This window comes from Ochotona princeps, chromosome 17, assembly GCF_030435755.1.
Source record: "Ochotona princeps isolate mOchPri1 chromosome 17, mOchPri1.hap1, whole genome shotgun sequence".
Classification (NCBI taxonomy): domain Eukaryota; kingdom Metazoa; phylum Chordata; class Mammalia; order Lagomorpha; family Ochotonidae; genus Ochotona; species Ochotona princeps.
In genome coordinates, this window is record NC_080848.1 from 39,969,150 (window position 1) to 39,987,229 (window position 18,080).

General features: G+C 46.8%; 1 protein-coding gene across 1 annotated transcript in view; it reads right to left on the bottom strand.

Moving 5' to 3' along the window:
• NCBP3 (nuclear cap binding subunit 3) overlaps positions 1-18,080 on the bottom strand; it is a 31,649-nt gene that overhangs the window by 6,772 nt on the left and 6,797 nt on the right. The window contains exons 4-10 of the mRNA XM_058676289.1: positions 11,557-11,682; positions 8,535-8,663; positions 8,246-8,322; positions 7,578-7,686; positions 3,712-3,811; positions 3,311-3,414; positions 145-433 (exon numbers count right to left, since the gene is read on the bottom strand). Coding sequence (XP_058532272.1) covers positions 145-433; positions 3,311-3,414; positions 3,712-3,811; positions 7,578-7,686; positions 8,246-8,322; positions 8,535-8,663; positions 11,557-11,682 — 934 coding nt within the window. The remainder of the gene's footprint in view (positions 1-144; positions 434-3,310; positions 3,415-3,711; positions 3,812-7,577; positions 7,687-8,245; positions 8,323-8,534; positions 8,664-11,556; positions 11,683-18,080) is intronic.

Genomic DNA, 18,080 nt, shown 5'->3' on the forward strand with positions numbered 1-18,080 from the left:
AAGAATCTGTTCAGTTCAACTCCTACAAAGGACTGACATTACAACAGACAAGTGATCATAATATTAAGAGGAACTGACAAACTTGCAATTAGCATTTAAAACAGATTAAAAGCCAATCTTGGTAAAATCAAACAGTAAGCTTACCTAATATTTTTCAACTGAGATTCCACTTCATCGGCATACATGGTCATTTTCATGCTTTTCTTTGGTGAAGGGGTGGAAATCATTTTCAGTTCCAGATCATAGTCCATTTCATCCGAGTCTGAGCTGCTGTCACTTGAGCGCCTGGACGCACCCCGCTCCCGGGCCTGCTTGAGGGCAGGGAGCTCCTCATGGTACTCCACCACCACCCGGTCATCGGCATCCATGTCCTGGTCCTCCTCCTCTTCTTCCTCCTCCTCTTCGATGGGCTCCTCAGGAACATTCACTAGTCCTGAAAAAATTGAACACAGACCATTAGGAAAAAAGCACTCAAACAAGTACAACCGTCTTTTCTATCCTGATAACCTGCTGAAGGATGGGGGCGCACCATCCAGAACAGTGCCCAACTGCACACCACGGTGACGTCTGCAGCCCGGATCACTGCCCACACTGCCTCTAGGTGGAGTATTATCAAGTCACTTAAAACAATGAGCCTCCATTATTCACAGGTTCCGTACTTGAGCTCTTGCCAGGATCCTGGGTAAATCCAAAACCTATACTTGAGATGCTCTTACAGTTATCTGCAGGGGAATACAGAGCAACAAAACAACCAAATAACCCTCAGGTGCCCACATGCCCATTCCCAAAGGGAAGGCACTCTGCTTATTTCAACCTGGACTGTAAACAAGCGTCCTGCCACTGTTCACCAGGGCCATGTGTTCCACAGTTCTGTGCTTTTTGTTTGGGTGACTCCTCTCCCCATTTAAAATGACTCCAAGGCGTGGTGCTGGGAGTGGTGTGGTGCTCACCAGCGCAGGGTGGTTGGGATGTGCCTTACTGGGGAAAACGCCAGTGTTAAAGGAGCTTCACACTTAGGCAAGCCACGAGGTGGTAGGCCAAGCAATAAACTATTTAAATACGCAAATAACTATTTTTTATTTACTAAGTAACATAGGTTCACACAGAAAAACATATTAAAAAAAAAAAAATGCTACGTACTGGTCAGTTAAGGAAAACGGTGTGGCCACAGGTTTTGTACAGGTATTTGTGAATTCAGTGTTCTCTGTGACTTTATGGAAAATAACAACCCAAATAACAAAGACCAGTTATAATTTTAAAATTCAAGGAATAATGCTTACGCTGAGTGGCACAACCAGAATATAAAGAACTAGAATATCTATTATGAAAAGAGACAAAAATATATAAGATGAAGTCAGTTGTTCTCTTAGGGTGTTAGAATTAATTTGCTTTTTGATACTTTTATAAAAATAAAGTGCATGACTCAACAACATCTGTGAGGGCTGGATGGTTGAGTCGATTAGATAGAACTAAGCTTTAATACCCATTGACAAGTACCAGAGCCAAATGGGATGGGGGACAGACTGGTCTTCTGCTACACAAATTGGCAAACCAGGGTAGGGGGCAGGCTTGGTGGGGGTTATTGTGGGTCGCCCCGACTAGGCTGCAGCTCCCACTGGTTGATGTAAGGGCCGAACCAGACTGGACTGCAACACCCATTGGTTCCAGTGCAACTCGGGACTGAAAACAGAACCAACACAGCAATTGCAACCACCAGCTGATCAGGGTGATGGACTGTGCCGGGCCCTGTGCTTGCTAGAACATACAAGAATCTGGTCTGGGAATACCTCAAAGTATCTTTGGAGATCTCCCCACTTGAACTGCTGGACTCAGAATTCTAACCAAGAAAAGACAGAAGACAGAATAGGACAATCATTCATCTCAGCTACATGTTGGCAGCGAAATATGGGACAAATGGAGACTTCATGATGGACCATATCAATCAGTGGACCACCTCATCGAGCGAAACTGGCAGTGACTCATAACTGGAGAACTATTAACTCCACTTGAGCACATATCTCAGAGCATGCCCCACATCCGGGACTTGGGGTGGGCGGGAAACCGGGTGGGGCTTCTCCCTCAATATCCCCTTTTACCTCAGATACATGATGGAAACAATATGGACATAATAGTATTGCCCACCTCCCTATCCGCCTGAACCTTTTTTTTTTTTTTCTTCTCTTTCTTGATTTTCCTTCAACTATAGTTAACTATGTAAAGATTGTCAACAACAATACAATAAAATGGATTATAAAAAAAAAAAAGAAAAAAAAAAATAAAGTGCATGTAGTTTCTCAGAGCAACTGAAATTAGAAAAATGTAACTGTACTAAAAAGCATGTGCACTATTAACATGTGGCTCTTAAGCACACAATTTTGTATATACACGTATACCCGTTTCAGCTCTTGTCGCCTCATTCAGGATATACACGTTGCCTGTTCCCTGTCTGCACGCTGCCTCGACACATGAGAGGATTCCACAGTAGGTTAAGATAAAAGCAAACTTTAAAAAAACATATTGGAAATAGTTCTAATAAGCAAAAAAAAAAGGAACAAACCCGAGACGAGATGCGACAGCCCATTTTCCAAGGCATTCGCGTGCACAAGCCAGCAGGGGAAGGCCCTCCACACAGTCTGCATTCATGAACAAAAGCAGCTCTTCGTGTGAAATAACTTAAACAACGTTCATGCCGCTGTTGATATTCACAAAAGAATCTGGCTCCTAACAAAAGGTCTATTTTCCATATGTCACATTTGGCTTCATCAAACTGCTGACCTCTTGGGATGGGCGATTTAAACTGAACTGTGACTTGACTTACTTTGACACAGGGTGAGTGCATGAAGAGAGGATAGTAGAGCTGTGAACTTTAAAAGATTGCATTAAGAGTAAAAATACGGGCCCGGCAGTGTGGTCTAGCGGCTAAAGTCCTCGCCTTGAACGCGCCCGGATCCCATATGGGCGGCGGGTTCTAGTCCCGGCAGCTCCACTTCCCATCCAGCTCCCTGCCTGTGCCCTGGGAAAGCAGTCAAAAAGCTTTGGGGTTTTGGGGTTTTGGGGTTTTGGGACCCTGCCCCCGCATGGGAGACCCGGAAGAGGTTCCTGGTTCCTGGCTTCGGATCGGCGCAGCACCGGCCATTGCGGCTCACTTGGGGAGTGAATCATCCGAACGTAAGATCTTCCTCTCTGTCTCTCCTCCTCTCTGTATATCTAACTTTGTAATAAAAATAAATAAATCTTTTCTAAAAATAAGAGTCAAAATACGATTTCAGGAGCCAAATATGTGTCTACCAAGAGCTGAGCAGGCAAGTACCGGAATGTCGGTGCTTGTATGAAGTCAAGCCGACGTCATCCCCAGTCAGAGCTCGCCTCTTGATCACGTCCCGGTGAATGCGACGGGAGTGATATCTTCGCTTCCTGGAACATTACCAAAACAAGTTTATAATAAAAAACCCACGCAAAAGACTTTTAAATGCACGAGCTCATTTCAACTGCACCCTGATGCAATGTCAGGTGGCGACAACAGAGGTATTTTTACAGACATGCAAACTTCAGCACTTTCACATCATTTACCACAGTCAATGAGCATGAATTCATCCCGCCTGCCTCCCTTTGAGTCCTGGGCTTTGGACATCCCCTACAGAACACCGCCTGAAGAGTTATGGAGAGCCTAACTCCCACTTCAACAATTGTATCAAAAGGTTTTGGACTCACCAAGAATTGCTAAGAATTCCTTTCATGCCTCCGTAATTTGGATTCCCATATTTCATGTAATACTGACTCCGTCTGGCTGCTCCAAGCTCCTTTTTGTCATCTGAAGATGAATTACAGCAATTATCTAGGATTTCCTGTAGCTGTGAGGATGCTGTCGAATGGTTTAACAAGCATGCTTTCCGTAACTGGGGTCAGATCAGGGCGCAACCAGTGATCTAGGAAAGCGTCACCATCTTCCCTGAGTGCCTAGTGAGCCCGTGCAGCCTAGAGATCAACAGAGCTGACCAAGGGGACGCCGTGGGGTACATGCCTGGCTTCCCAGGGAAACGCTTAAAACAAAAACAAAAACGAGGTTCTCAGAGGCATAAAGGTAGCTTTTTAGAAAAGATATCATGTTTGCTGTCCGTAAAAGACATTAATTTTTGGAAATGACAACACTCTAACAAACATTGAATAAAGAGATATAGAAACAGACCAGGGGAGAGTGCTGTGGCATAGTGGATAAAGTCACTGCCTGCAGTGCTGGCATCTCATGTGGGCATAGTGGGTTGGGCTTCTGCACGTGGCACCTACATCTTTCGGGCAACGGCTGGAGTCTCAGCTGCTCCACTTCCAACCCAGCTTCCTGCTGATGTGCTGAGGAAAGCAGCAGAAGATGGTCCATGGGGGAGATCTGGAAAAGCTCCTATTCTTGGGGCAGCCTACCTCTGGCCGTTGCAGCCATCTGGATAGTCAACCAGCAGATGAAGATATCTCTCTGTCCCCAAGCCCCCATTTCAAATAAATAAAACAAACCTTTGGGGGAGGAGAAATAAGCAGACCAGACCCAATTTTTAGACAAAGATTTAAATCTCTGTTTCCAGCTATCTGTACTGTTCCTCAGAAAGGCCAAAGAAAATAGCACACTGCTACTTCTGCATGGATTCAAATGGTCTCTGCAGTGAAATGTAAATGAGAGAATTGCCCAGATGCGTCAGGTTCGAACGCCAGTGAGCAGCGAGGAAAGACGGTCGGGAATCACCTACTTCCAGGGAGCAGCAGTGTGGGGACCAGGACACACTGCCCGAGGCCAAGGCCACTTAGGGCGTCCAGTGCAACACAAATCACTAGGCACACACCTCCCCAAAAGAAAATACACGCCCACCACGTCCTGGGAAAAACAAGCCGATTCTAGATTTGAGGCAGGTAAGTGTAAGTTGCATCTAGAAAATCACCATGTTTGTGTTGTGCAGGAAAGAAAGCAAGCAGATGAAGAATGACAGGGCAAGCCAAAAGGCAACATGTTGGCTGAAGGGCTCTGTCGGCCACATGTAAAGCACCGTGTCGGTCACGGGGAGGGCAATGCAAGGAAATCCATTGAACACGAACCCAGGAGTCCCAGCTGAGACAAGAAGGAAACAGGGACCCAGCAAGATGCTTCCTCACCACTGGCTGCCAACCAATAAGGAAACGATAGTCGGAGATTGCCTGAAAGTCTGATGTGCAGCAAGTTATTTGCCTAATTTCAAATTTCTTAACTACAAAAAGAAAAAAAAAATATTTACGTTGGAAAATTCTGGTGATCATTACTATTTTGCTGTTGTTGTTTTTCAAGATTTATTTATTTATTTGAAAGACACAGCCAGACAGATGGATCAATTTGCCATCTGCTGGTTCACTTCCCAAGTAGCTACTACAGCCAGGGCTGGCCTGCACCTGCTGCCTCGCTAGGTGTGTTAGCAGAAAGCTGGACCTGAAGCAGAGCAGAGGACTTGATGAGACGCCTGTGTCATAAGCAGCAGCATCTCTGGTATACACAGCCCACTGTTAACTAAAATGTCCTGGGCCCGGCGGCATGGCCTAGAGGCTAAAGTCCTCGCCTTGAATGCACCGGGATCCCATATGGGCACCGGTTCTAAACCCGGCAGCTCCACTTCCCATCCAGCTCCCTGCCTGTGGCCTGGGAAAGCAGTCGAGGACGGCCCAATGCATTGGGACCCTGCACCTGCGTGGGAGACCCGGAAGAGGTTCCTGGTTCCCGGCTTCGAATCAGCGCAGCACCGGCCCGTTGCGGTCACTTGGGGAGTGAATCATCGGATGGAAGATCTTCCTATCTGTCTCTCCTCCTCTGTGTATATCTGACTGTGTAATAAAAAAATAAATCTTTAAAAAACAAAACAAAACAAAAAAAACGAAAAAAAAACTAAAATGTCCTGCACCACACATGCCTATATACATGAGAACACACAAGGATATCGGTGGTTTTGGTCAGCTGAGAGGTAGCTGGACATACAACCCCTAACATATTCTACCGCCTAGTGAGGTGCTCATGTGCATTAACCCCATCTACAGCAACATCAGTGTACCACACATCACTGTGTCGTCAGCTGTATAAAAGGAAACGCAGTGACAGGGCCCGGCGGCGTGGCCTAGTGGCTAAAGTCCTCGCCTTGAATGCCCTGGGATCCCATATGGCTGCCGGTTCTAATCCCGGCAACTCCACTTCCCATCCAGCTCCCTGCTTGTGGCCTGGGAAAGCAGTCAAGGACGGCCCAAAGCCTTGGGACCCTGCACCCACGTGGGAGACCTGGAAGAGGTTCCTGGTTCCTGGCTTCGGATCGGCGCGCACCGGCCCGTTGCGGCTCACTTGGGGAGTGAAACATCAGAGGAAGATCTTCCTCTCTGTCTCTCCTCCTCTGTGTATATCTGGCTTTCCAATAATAATAAAATCTTAAAAAAAAAAAAAAAAAAAAAGAAACGCAGTGACACGTAACATAGCAACCGTGATAACAGTAATGATGCTCTCCCAGGTTTATACTACTGGCTTCATTTTAGAGTACAGTTGTTCTACCTGTGGAAAATGGTTACTGTGAAACACAATGCCAGGACACAACGGCAACAAGTGACACATCTCATGTTTCCATGTGTTGACTGCAGCAAGAGGCCACACAGCAAGGGATTCACCCAGGGATCTGTCACCCTCCTGAGACATTTATGTGCTTAAGCCAATGAGCGTACAGCATTCAATTCAGTAGCCTCTTTTCATTATCAGAAAAGGAATAAGCGCCCGGCACAATAGCCTAGCAGCTAAAGCCTCACCTGGCATGCACCGGGATCCCATATGGGCGCCAGTTCATGTCCTGGCTGCTCTACTTCCCTTCCAGCTCCCTGCTTGTGGGCTGGGAGAGCAGTGGAGGATGGCCCAAAGCCTTGGGACCCTGCACCCGCGTGGGAGACCCGGAAGAAGCTGCTGGATCCTGGCTTAGGATCAGCTGAGCTCTGGCCATTGCAGCCACTTGGGAAGCGAACCAGTGGATGAAAGATCTTTTTCTCTGTATCTCCTTCTCTCTGTATATCTGCCTTCCCAACAATAAAATGAAATGAAATATAACAAAATAAAATAAATCTTTAAAAATCAACTAACACTGCATCTCCCAGATCGTGTCCCCACCACTGAGCACCATTGGACTTGCTGACTTTCTGTGTGTGTTTCTAACGCCCACGGAAGATCATTGTGCGTAGACAGTCTGAGAGAATTACGGCTGAATGGTGGATCAGCATGCACACCGACAAGGGTATTGCTATGATAAATTGAAAAAGTGTAATTTGAAGAGATTTTTATGGCATAGGAGATAACTGGCTAAAAAGCATTTGGAGCAAATTACCTTTAGCAGAAAATGATCTACTTTAACCAGCAATCACGAAAATATACACCAATTAACTTTCACTTTCCTTCTCAGGTAGCAAGCTACCTGACCTAAGCCCAGAATACCACACGTTGAAGAGATTTTTAAAATGACTTGATCTAATTTCTAATCAAGAAGAAGATACTATTCAACACTTTATTTTGATTAAACATTAAAATCACTATCTCATATCAAATTTACCTTTTGTAGCAAATCTCATGAACAATCTATTTCCTTTAGCTAGTTTGTTAGCTGGACGAAGATCATTTCTTAAGAGAGACTCTTCTTCTACCTGAGACAGTGTGTCCAACTGAAGAAAACATAAAAATTACAGCCATTAATCCATTTCTTTAGCAGACAAGTTATCATCAAGAAAGTTTTAAATCCACCAGTAACACTAGTTCTGCGGAGTTTCTAAGCCAGAGGCTTCTCTCCCCTCCGTGTCTAGCACGAGCTTCCACGCCTCCCGCCCCACCCTTCCTTTCCTTTGTAGCTCATCCCCTCTCACAGTACAGGATCTGGAGTAAGGACTTGGCTTTACTTGAAACCATATCCTCAATTTGGTATATAGTACGAACTTAATATTTTAGAAATAAATACATTCGAGTATTGCTAACAATAGTGCACAAATCATTAGGAAACACGCTGGCATTTTTAATTTTACTGATTAGAAAAGGTCAAAGTATTCCTCAACAAAACCATTTTCTTTCATACAGAAGTGTGAGTGTTACTAAGATTTCAAGATGAACTATTACAATTAACGCACAGGCTTCGCGTCTATTTTAGTCCAAAAGGTCCTACGGCCAGAGCCAGAGCAGGAAGCAGTTTTTAAAATAAAACCTTACTCACCATCTCACTCTCTTACTAACCTCCACATCACTTGCGTTTTCATCTTCAACTTCTCCTTCCTCAGCCTCGTCGTCATCAGAACTGTCTTCCGGCTTATCTAAAATGGAAGACGAAGAACAAGATGAAGCCTGCGATGGCCCACCTTCTCTCATCATCCTTTTCTCGTCCTGTTCACTGAGGAGCCAACGTATCAGAGCTAATACCAGAAACACTCACATGGTGCAGTGCTCTGCTTGGAAACCCAACAGTCCAGAGTGGCTTGTGCGAAACAGGACCCTCTGGCAGCACGCCACCCGAGTGCTCGGTTACCTTTTTTACTTTTCTCAGATGACTTTTCTTCACCAGTATCCCTGCTTCTGAGCTTATCCTGGGCTGGCAGAGAGCTCATATTAATAAGGGCTCGTGTGGCTGTCATTTCGTCCAGCCAAACCACATTACCTAAAATAAAACACAAAATAAGGTATCACATCGTGTCCACTCTGTTTCCTGACAGCAGATTCCATCCCACACCCCTTGCTGCAGCCTCACGCACGTGCACACTGCTGTCAGCCAATACATATCAAGCAGTGAAACCAAGTGTAGAACACAGTATGAGAACCTTTTCATTGCTGTTTTTTAAGTTAAAGATTTATTTATTTTTATTACAAAGTCAGATACACAGAGAGGAGGAGAAACAGAGAGGAAGATCTTCCATCCGATGATTCAATCCCCAAGTGAGCCGCAACGGCCGCTGCTGCGCTGATTCGAAGCCGGGAACCAGGAACCTCTTCCGGGTCTCCCATGCGGGGGCAGGGTCCCAAGGCTTTGGGCCATCGACTGCTTTCCCAGGCCACAAGCAGGGAGCTGGATGGGAAACGGGGCTGCCGGGTTTAGAACCGGCGCCCATATGGGATTCCAGGGCACGTTCAAGGTGAAGACTTTAGCCTCTAGGCCACGCTGGGCCCCTTCATTGCTTTTTTAAAATAAAGATTTATTTTATATATATATATATATATATATATATATATATATATATATATATATATATTTTTTTTTTTTTTTTTTTTTTGAAAGGCAGATTTGCAGAGACAGAAAGATCTTCCACCCATTGGTTCACTCCCCAAGTGGCTGCAATGACCAGAGCTGAACCAATCCAAAACCAGGAACCAGGAGCTTCTTCCAGGTCTCCCACACATGTGCAGGGTCCCAAGGCTTTGAGCCGTCCTCTGCTGCTTTCCCAGGTCACAACCAGGGAGTTGGATGGGAAGTGGAGCAGCTGGTACATGCATCAGTGCTCATATGGGATACTGGGCTATAGGCACAGGATTAGCCTACTATGCCCACAGCGCTGGGCCTTAAGCCTCCTCTATAAAAATACTGTTTATATTCTCTCTTTTTTTAAAAGTGTGTATTTTTATACTTATTTGAAGGCAGAGAGACAAAGCTTTTCCATTTGCTGGTTCATTCTTCAAATTCCTATAACAGTTAAGTTAAAGCGAGAAGCCCAGAACTAGCTCGGGTTCCCTACATGGGTGGCAGGGACCCAGGTGCTTGAGCCATCACTGCTCATCACAGCAGCAGGAAGCTAGAGCCACAAACAGAGCTGGGACTCAAACTCAAACACCCCAACATGGGATGTGGCCATCCCCAGAGGCATGCTAACCACTTAACCCACTACATATAATCTCTTAGGAAATTAGTCTAGAATCACAATTTCACACCGGATCCCCAAAGCAGTCCATCAGAAAGGCTTCTTTATATTAACTCCTTGAAATATGATGTAAAATATATTAGTAATACAGTTCCAGATGATGAAAGAATGGCAGTAACTTGGTGCCAGCACGTTGGCTCAACTGGCTAATCCTCTACCTCCAAGCACTGGCATGCCATGTGGGGACTAGTTCATGTCCTGGCTGCTCCACTTCCCATCCAGCTCCCAGCTTATAACCTGGGCAAGCAGTGGAGGGTGGCCCGAGGCCTTGGGACCTTGCAATCATGTGGGAGATCCAGAAGAATCCCATGGCTTCAGGTTTGCTCAGCTCCAGCCATTGCAACCAATTTGGAGAGTGAACCAATGGGTGGAAGATCTTTCTGTCTCTCTGTAAATCTGTCTTTCCAATTAAAATAAATGTTCAAAAAAAAATAATGACTTAACTGTCAAGTTAAATTTGGATTATCCCTCACCCTGCTGCTCTCTCCAGAGGAGCCTTCCGCAGGCCAGTCACATGGACGTGCTTACTAAGGCTCCCTCAGTGGAACGCGTGGGTGAGGAAGGCATCCAGGGGGAGATACAGTACAGCCATTACAGCTACTTAGCTCTGTAGCAAATAATTTAATTTGCCCTTTAAGGGAGAAAATTTCGGCAGAAAATGGCTTTCAAAGTCTTCTATGACTCACTTGTGTCTCTACGCCACATGGCTTGGGGCAAATAAATTTCCTATTTCTAGTTTCTGATGAACAACATGAGGTAGCTGAACTAGACAGTTCCAAGGGTCCCTCCAACCATAATAAGCCTTCATTTCAATTTAAAATGACTGAAATTAGGAGTGAGCAAACTGTGACCCAAAGGCCAAACCCACCTGCCGATGTTCCGAGAGAGTGAGAGAAAGAGGGGCCGGGGAGGAAAGACAGGAAGGTAGGAAGGAGGGAGCAAGGGAGAAAAGAAATAAAAGAAGTTCTACTGGAAAGAAACCAGGCTTGAATCAACATTCCGAAAGCAGTGAGAAACCCAGGCCGCTAGCTGGGCATGCCTGGCAGGTCAGTTGGCAGGCAGTAGGTCAAGGCAGCCTTCAAGTGAGCCTAGATAACACAACGCAGCAAGAAGGCTTCCAGAAGTGAGGCCAGTCTTGGCGTGGGGGAGGCAAGATAAAAACTACGGTTGCCCACAAGGAGGACAGCTCACTGGTGACGGCAAGCAGATGACGCTGCAGAAAGCACAGCTCAAAGGCAAGCACAGCTAAGAGTCTGGAATTCTGGTCTGGCTCTGGGCCAGCCCTTTGAATGACTATATGACAAGCAGCAATGACAACATCCAAGGCCCTGAACATTTGGCTCTTTGGCTGGGAAACTGTGAGTGTTGAAGAAGCCTCTATCACACAGACAGACTCAGAGGTCAGTAGCCAACCTCCCAGAGCCCCAGGACCCAGGTCGGAAGTGACCTGGAACGCCCAGCATCGTGAGCTGCCAGCCTGGGCAAGGCATGCTGAGCCTCACCGATGGGCTATTTCTTTCCCTCCTGGGGTCAGGCATAAACAAGCAGTCTGGGTCATACTCATTTAGCACCTCAGACAGCAAGGACATTTGACAGCACAAACAAGAGAACACGCAGCACCAAGCACCTGGGGGTACTTACACGAGGTGTCGTCCAGCCACTCAATGTGAGCTGGCGGGTACTCCTTAAAATAGGAGAAGATGTCCTGGGTACTCATCTCGTCCACTCCACAAATGTAGATGGTCTCCAGACGCACCTTGGGGATTGCTAGAAAAATGAGACCAGAAAAGAGGACAGAATTTTACCACCTGTTAATGCGTAGCCCACAAGGATTCCTTTGTAACAACTCAGACAACATGTGTTCAGAAAACAAATAAGCTAAGTAAAACCACAATTATTGCCAAAGAACATGAGACATGACAATGTTAATTTTTATCTTTGAATGAAGCATTAAACAAACGCTTCATTTAGAAAAAGCATATTGAACTCCCAAAGATGAAATAATCTCTCCACACATTAACCTGTAATAATCAAAATAACAAACTTAACCATTCTTCATTCAGTCTGACAAGCTAATTTTAAAATACGTATTGGGCTATCGCACAGTAGAAACAACGCTGAAAGAGCAGACAGTGCAGGAGGGCACATCAAAACATGAAAACAGGGTGACAAAGCCATGGCGTGAACCCAAAGAAATCAGGTACCAGTAAGAAAGTGAGAATTCAAAATAAAAACATGCAAAGGACAGAAACTGGTGATTAACACAAAAGGAAATACAAAAGGCTGGCCAACAAGAAGAGAGCGTTGATCTCACTGCCAACACGAGGACACACCAGGCTCGCCGACCTCGGGCACCTGCGGGCACAGCTAGCTGCCCTGCTGCTGGAGCAGGAATGCTAACTCCCCATCACAAATGGCATCGCATGACCCAGGGATCCCTCCAGACACAAACACGCTCACCCAGAACGTCACTGCAGCACTACTCCTGATAATCCAGAATCACCACAGTAAGAAAGCATGGCTTACCCACATTAAATGAATCATGGTTTATCTATCTAACTAAGAAACAAAAGGAGATGATTTATGATATCCTGTAGAAACATCCTGAGACATATAAAGGGGGAAAAAAAAAACCAACAATCCAAAAACCTAAAGTGTAGAAAATTACATACAGTGTGGTGATATTGAAAAATAACATAGAATAGGGCCCGATGCAATAGCGTAGTGCCTAAAGTCCTTGCCTTGAACACGCCACCAGGATCCCATATGGGCACCAGTTCTAATCCCGGCAGCCCTGCTTCCCATCCAGTTCCCTGCTTGTGGCCTGGGAAAGCAACAGAGAAAGGCCCAAAGCTTTGGAACCCTGCACCCACGTGGGAGACCCAGAAGAGCTCCTGGTTCCCAGCTTCGGATTGGCTCAGCTCCAGCCGTTGCAGCCATTGGGGAGTGAACCATCGGAAGGAAGATCTTCCTCTCTGTCTCTCCTCCTCTCTGTATATCTGCTTTTCCAATAAAAATAAATAAATCTTAGGGCCCGGTGGCATGGCCTAGCGGCTAAAGTCCTCGCCTTAAAAGCCCCGGGATCCCATATGGGCGCCGGTTCTAATCCCGGCAGCTCCACTTCCCATCCAGCTCCCTGCTTGTGGCCTGGGAAAGCAGTCGAGGATGGCCCAATGCGTTGGGACCCTGCACCCATGTGGGAGACCCGGAAGAGGTTCCAGGTTCCCGGCTTCGCATCGGTGTGCACCGGCCGTTGCGGTCACTTGGGGAGTGAATCATCGGATGGAAGATCTTCCTCTCTGTCTCTCCTCTCTGTATATCTGACTTTGTAATAAAATAAATAAATCTTTAAAAAAAAAAAAAGATATCTTAACAGGGCACAGCCATGTCTGCTGCCACCATGTGCAGAGTGAACCAAGAGAAAGAATATCCCTCTTTTTCTGTCTTCCCTTCTCTATCTCTAACTCTAACTTTCAAATAAATAAATAGATCTTAGGGGGTCCAGTGCAGTAGCCTAGTAGCGAAAGTCCTCGCCTTACAAAGGCCAGCATTCCATATGGGCACCAGTTCATATCCCGGCTGTTTCACTTCCCCTCCAGCTCCCAGCTTACAACCTGGGCAAGCAATTGAGAATAAATCTTTAAAAAAAAAAAAAAGAATTGACTGTGGAGGGCCCGGCGGCGTGGCATAGTGTCTAAAGTCCTCGCCTTGTACGTGCCGGGATCCCATATGGGCACCGGTTCTAATCTTGGCAGCCCCACTTCCCATCCAGCTCCCTGCTTGTGGCCTGGGAAGGCAATTGAGGATGGTCCAAAGCCTTGAGACCCTACACCCGCGTGGGAGACCCAGAAGAAGCTCATGGCTCCTGGCTTCAGCTCCGGCCATTGTGGTCACTTGGGGAGTGAACCAGTGAATGGAAGATTCTTCTGTCTTTCCTTCTGTCTGTGTATCTGCCTTCCCAATTAAAAAAAAAAAAAGGAAAAAGAACCTTAGCAGGATTGTTAATTTAGTATTTTAAGTATAACATCTCGCTTAACCTTTTAAATTATGAAATATGAGATAATACATTAATAATAAAAAATAATTTTTAAAGGGTATTTCTATAGACTTATTTTTTTATTGCAAAGACAGATTTACAGAGAAAAGATCTTCCATCTGCTAGTTAACTCCCCAAATGGCTGCAAACAGCCAAAGCTGAGCCAATCCAAAGACAGGAGCCAGAAGCCTTTTCCAGGTCTCCCATGTGGGTACAGGGTCCTAAGGCTTTGGGCCGTCCTCTGCTGCTTTCCCAGGCCACAAGCAGGGAGCTGGATGGGAAATGGAGCAGCCAGGACATGAAGTGGCACCCATATGGGATCCCGACACTTACAAGTGGAGGATTAGCCAACTGAGCCATCATGTCAGGCCCAAGAAAAAATTTTAAGAAATATATACAGGGATTGGCATTCAGGGCACAGCACATTAAGCTGCTGCCTACAACACCAGCATCCATATGAATACTGGTTCAAGTCCCGGCTGCTCTACTTCCCGCTCTAGTGCCTGGTAAAGCAGCAGAGGATGGTCAGAGCGCTTGGGCCTCTGGCTCCCACACGGAGACCTGTACGGAGACCTGTACGGAGTGCCAGGCTCCTGGGTTCTGTCCTCACCCAGTCTCCATAGTTAAGGCTACTTAGGGAGAGAAACAGCAAATGGAAGATACATCTCTACCCTCCTGCCAGCTCTGCTTTTCAAATAAATAAATAAATCATTAAAAAACCTGAAATCTATATATCTGCGATCTAGGTTTTTACTTAATTCCTCGAAAGATCTCAGAAAAATAAAATGCTACATACAAAAGTGAGACCCAGGAAACCTCTCTGCAAACCGTGCCTCCAAGTCTTAATTTGTATGAAAGATAGAGTGACAGAAAAAGATTGATGGATTCCATCGCTGGTTCACTCCCTAAATGCCCCCAACAGCCGGGGCTGGGACAGGCTGAACCCAGCAGCCAGGAACTCTACTTGCCACATGAGTGGCAGAAACTCCAAGTACTTAAGTCATCATCGATTGCTTCCCAGGTGCATTAGGAGGTAGCTGGATTGGAAGCAGAGTACCTGTGACTTAAACCAGCACTGATATGAAACGCAGGTGTCCCAAGTGTTGGCTGAACTCACTGTCCAAGAACACCAACCCACTCCACTCCACACCTTTCCTCTTTTTTTCTTCCCCTGAAATAATATATATAGATATTTTTTTAAATAAATGAACTTGGGACCAGTGCTATGACATCACAGGTTAAGCTGTGGTGTACAGCATTGGCACCCCATATGGGTGCCAGTATGAGTCCCAGCTGCTCCACTTTCTAACCAGCTCCATGCTAACGTTCCTGGGAAAACAGGAGAAGAGGGTCCACCAGCCTGGGCACTTGCACCTATGGGAGACCTGGGCGGGGCTTCAGCCTGGTCCACCCCTAGCCATTATAGCCATTTGGGGAGTGAACCAGAAGATGAAAGATCTCTCTCTCAGTTAACTCAAATAAACCTTTTAAAAATATAATATAAAAGTACAACAGCTACAAATATTTACAGATAAGACCCATTTTAACAGTTGTGCTATTTCATTTTGGAGCGTGAGAGCTGGGTTTAATGGGAACAAATGTCCAAGTGGCCAGACAAACCCAGGGAGCATGTTTCTTGACAGCTCAGACTCGAACATGAATGTGTCATCAGGTCTTGTGAACCTCATCGAGTCCTTACTCGATGTCAGACAGCAGTGTGATAGAGAATGGGGGCCTCGATTCACGATGGGGACCAAGGGCAGGTCAAGCCCAGGAGGCCTGGCCGCCCCTGTTCTTGGTGCTAAAAGCCATCCTTAACTTTGGAACAAAGACAGCCTGTGGGGAAGTGAAGAGATGGGACCAGAGAAGGCCACCGTGAACACGGAGCTCTCCTAATGATGGCAGAGGAAGTGGGCTGAGGAGCAGATGTGTAACCTGAGAATAAGGACTAATCATAAAAGATACCAAGACCAGAGGGCGCAGTGACGACAGAGGTAAAGGGAGAACATCACAGCAAGGTTCCATCCAAACGGTACAGAAATGAAAATGAAAATAAAACAAGAGGAAGGCATGTGAGAAACACAGTGCCAGGCCCAATGCGGCAACTGACAGTCTTGTTCAGAAAAAGATGATGAAGAGACAGAGCAATATGAGGCACACGGCTGCAGAGACGGCCGAGCCTCAGCCAGCCAAGGAAGGACAAGGACACGGCCCCGCTAGGGAATACCAGACTGACAGTGAGTGGCACGACCCTCCGGAGCCGCGTGCCACTGACACACACACCACCTCTGAACGCCCAATCCTCATCCCACGGACAGTGGCATGGCCAAAGTGAAACCAGGACGGCTCCCACGCTCACGCCAACCCAGACGCAGGGGCCAGATAGTGAGGGTGGAATTTTCTAGCAGGAAAAGAAGGCAATCACAGACAGTAAAGACACAAAACCCAAATCTTTATCAGAAAGTCCTGAGAAGAAGTCACCAAAGCCAAGGCCTAAGATCAAAAGAATCAAAGTTCAAAGACATTAAATACAGTCGAAGTACAAGAAGTAATCCAAGGAAAGAGAAGACAGCAAAACTTCGGTGGGCACAACTCGTCAAAGAGCACAGAGAAGAAACACACGCAGGCGGGGACTAACGTGAGGCTGTGCAGGGAAGCGGGCGATGCCCACATGTCAAGTGCAGCATGCTCACTGCTGCAGACACGCACAGCGCTGGCAGTGAGCGGCTGTGGATGGCGGGACGGGACAACTCGTTCTCACTCAGCTTCACAGATTTGCTTCGGTAGCACAAACTGTCAAAACACCTAGCGAAGAAGTCGTTCCAGTCCTGAGTGGACATGGGCACTCAAACTGCTGATGGACGTGGCGCCAGGCCTGCATCGGAAGGTGAGGCCTGAGCAGAGGCACACCTGCTGAATCCTTCCTTGACTACCAGTCAGAAGAGCTGTCGCCCCAGAACCCAAACCTAAGACATGTGACAACAGCGGAGCATTATTAATCTTATAAAATTTAATCTTCTAGTCCAGGACTATATCCCAGCAAACTGACTCAAAATGCAGCTGTGATCCAAGCACATTAAAGTCTTGGGAAGGACTAATCCTGTAATAATTTTTCAAAGAAGAAGAAAAGGGAAATCTGGTTAAAAGTGTATGTCAGAGCCCAGCGTGGTAGCCTAGCAGCTGAGGTCCTCACCTTACATGCACCAGGAAATCATATGGGCGCTGGTTCTAATCCTGGCGGCCCCACTTCCCATCCAGCTCCCTGCTTGTGGCCTGGGAAGGCAGTTGAGGACGGCCCAAAGCCTTGGGACCCTGTACCCACATGGGAGACCTCGAAGAGGCTCCTGGCTCCTGGATTCAGATCAGCTCCAGACGTTGCAGTCAATGTAATCACTTGGGGAGTGAACCAGCAGATGCAAGACCTTCCTCTGTCTCTCCTCTTCTCTGTGTATATCTATATCTGCCTTGTCATAAAAATAAACCTTTTTTAAAAAAAGAAATTAATAGCTAACAATTATAGAACATTAAAAAGAAATGACAGGAGTTGTGTGAAGAGCACACTGAGCCCACCCCTTCTGACAGGATCACTAGGCCAAGGCATCCAAAGACCACCCCAGCCGGCACACCTGCTCTAGGTCCCCACGACGATAAAACAAACCTTGAGTCTGACCACAGAGTGAGACCTGTCCTTAAGGCATCTGTGCCCTGTGGTGGGATGACAACAAGCACTGCCCCACCTCCACCAGCCACCGTAAGCAGCAGCAGCCACGCCGACCCCGGGTACCCCACCAGCAGACAGAAAGCAGTTCTGCCACACACGGCACACGTCCAGGCATTTCTGGAAGCAACGCCTTCCTTGCAAACTGAAGTCTGGAGAAGGGAGATCAGAAAGTAGGCCTCGGGCCTGGCGGCGTGGCCTAGCAGCTAAAGTCCTCGCCTTGAACACGCTGGGATCCCATATGGACGCTGGTTCTAATCCCGGCAGCTCCACTTCCCATCCAGCTCCCAGCTTGTGGCCTGGGAAAGCAGCCGAGGATGGCCCAAAGCCTTGGGACCCTGTACCCGCGTGGCAGACTCGGAAGAGGTTCCTGGTTCCCAGCTTCGGCTTTGCGCAGCACCGGTCCTTGCG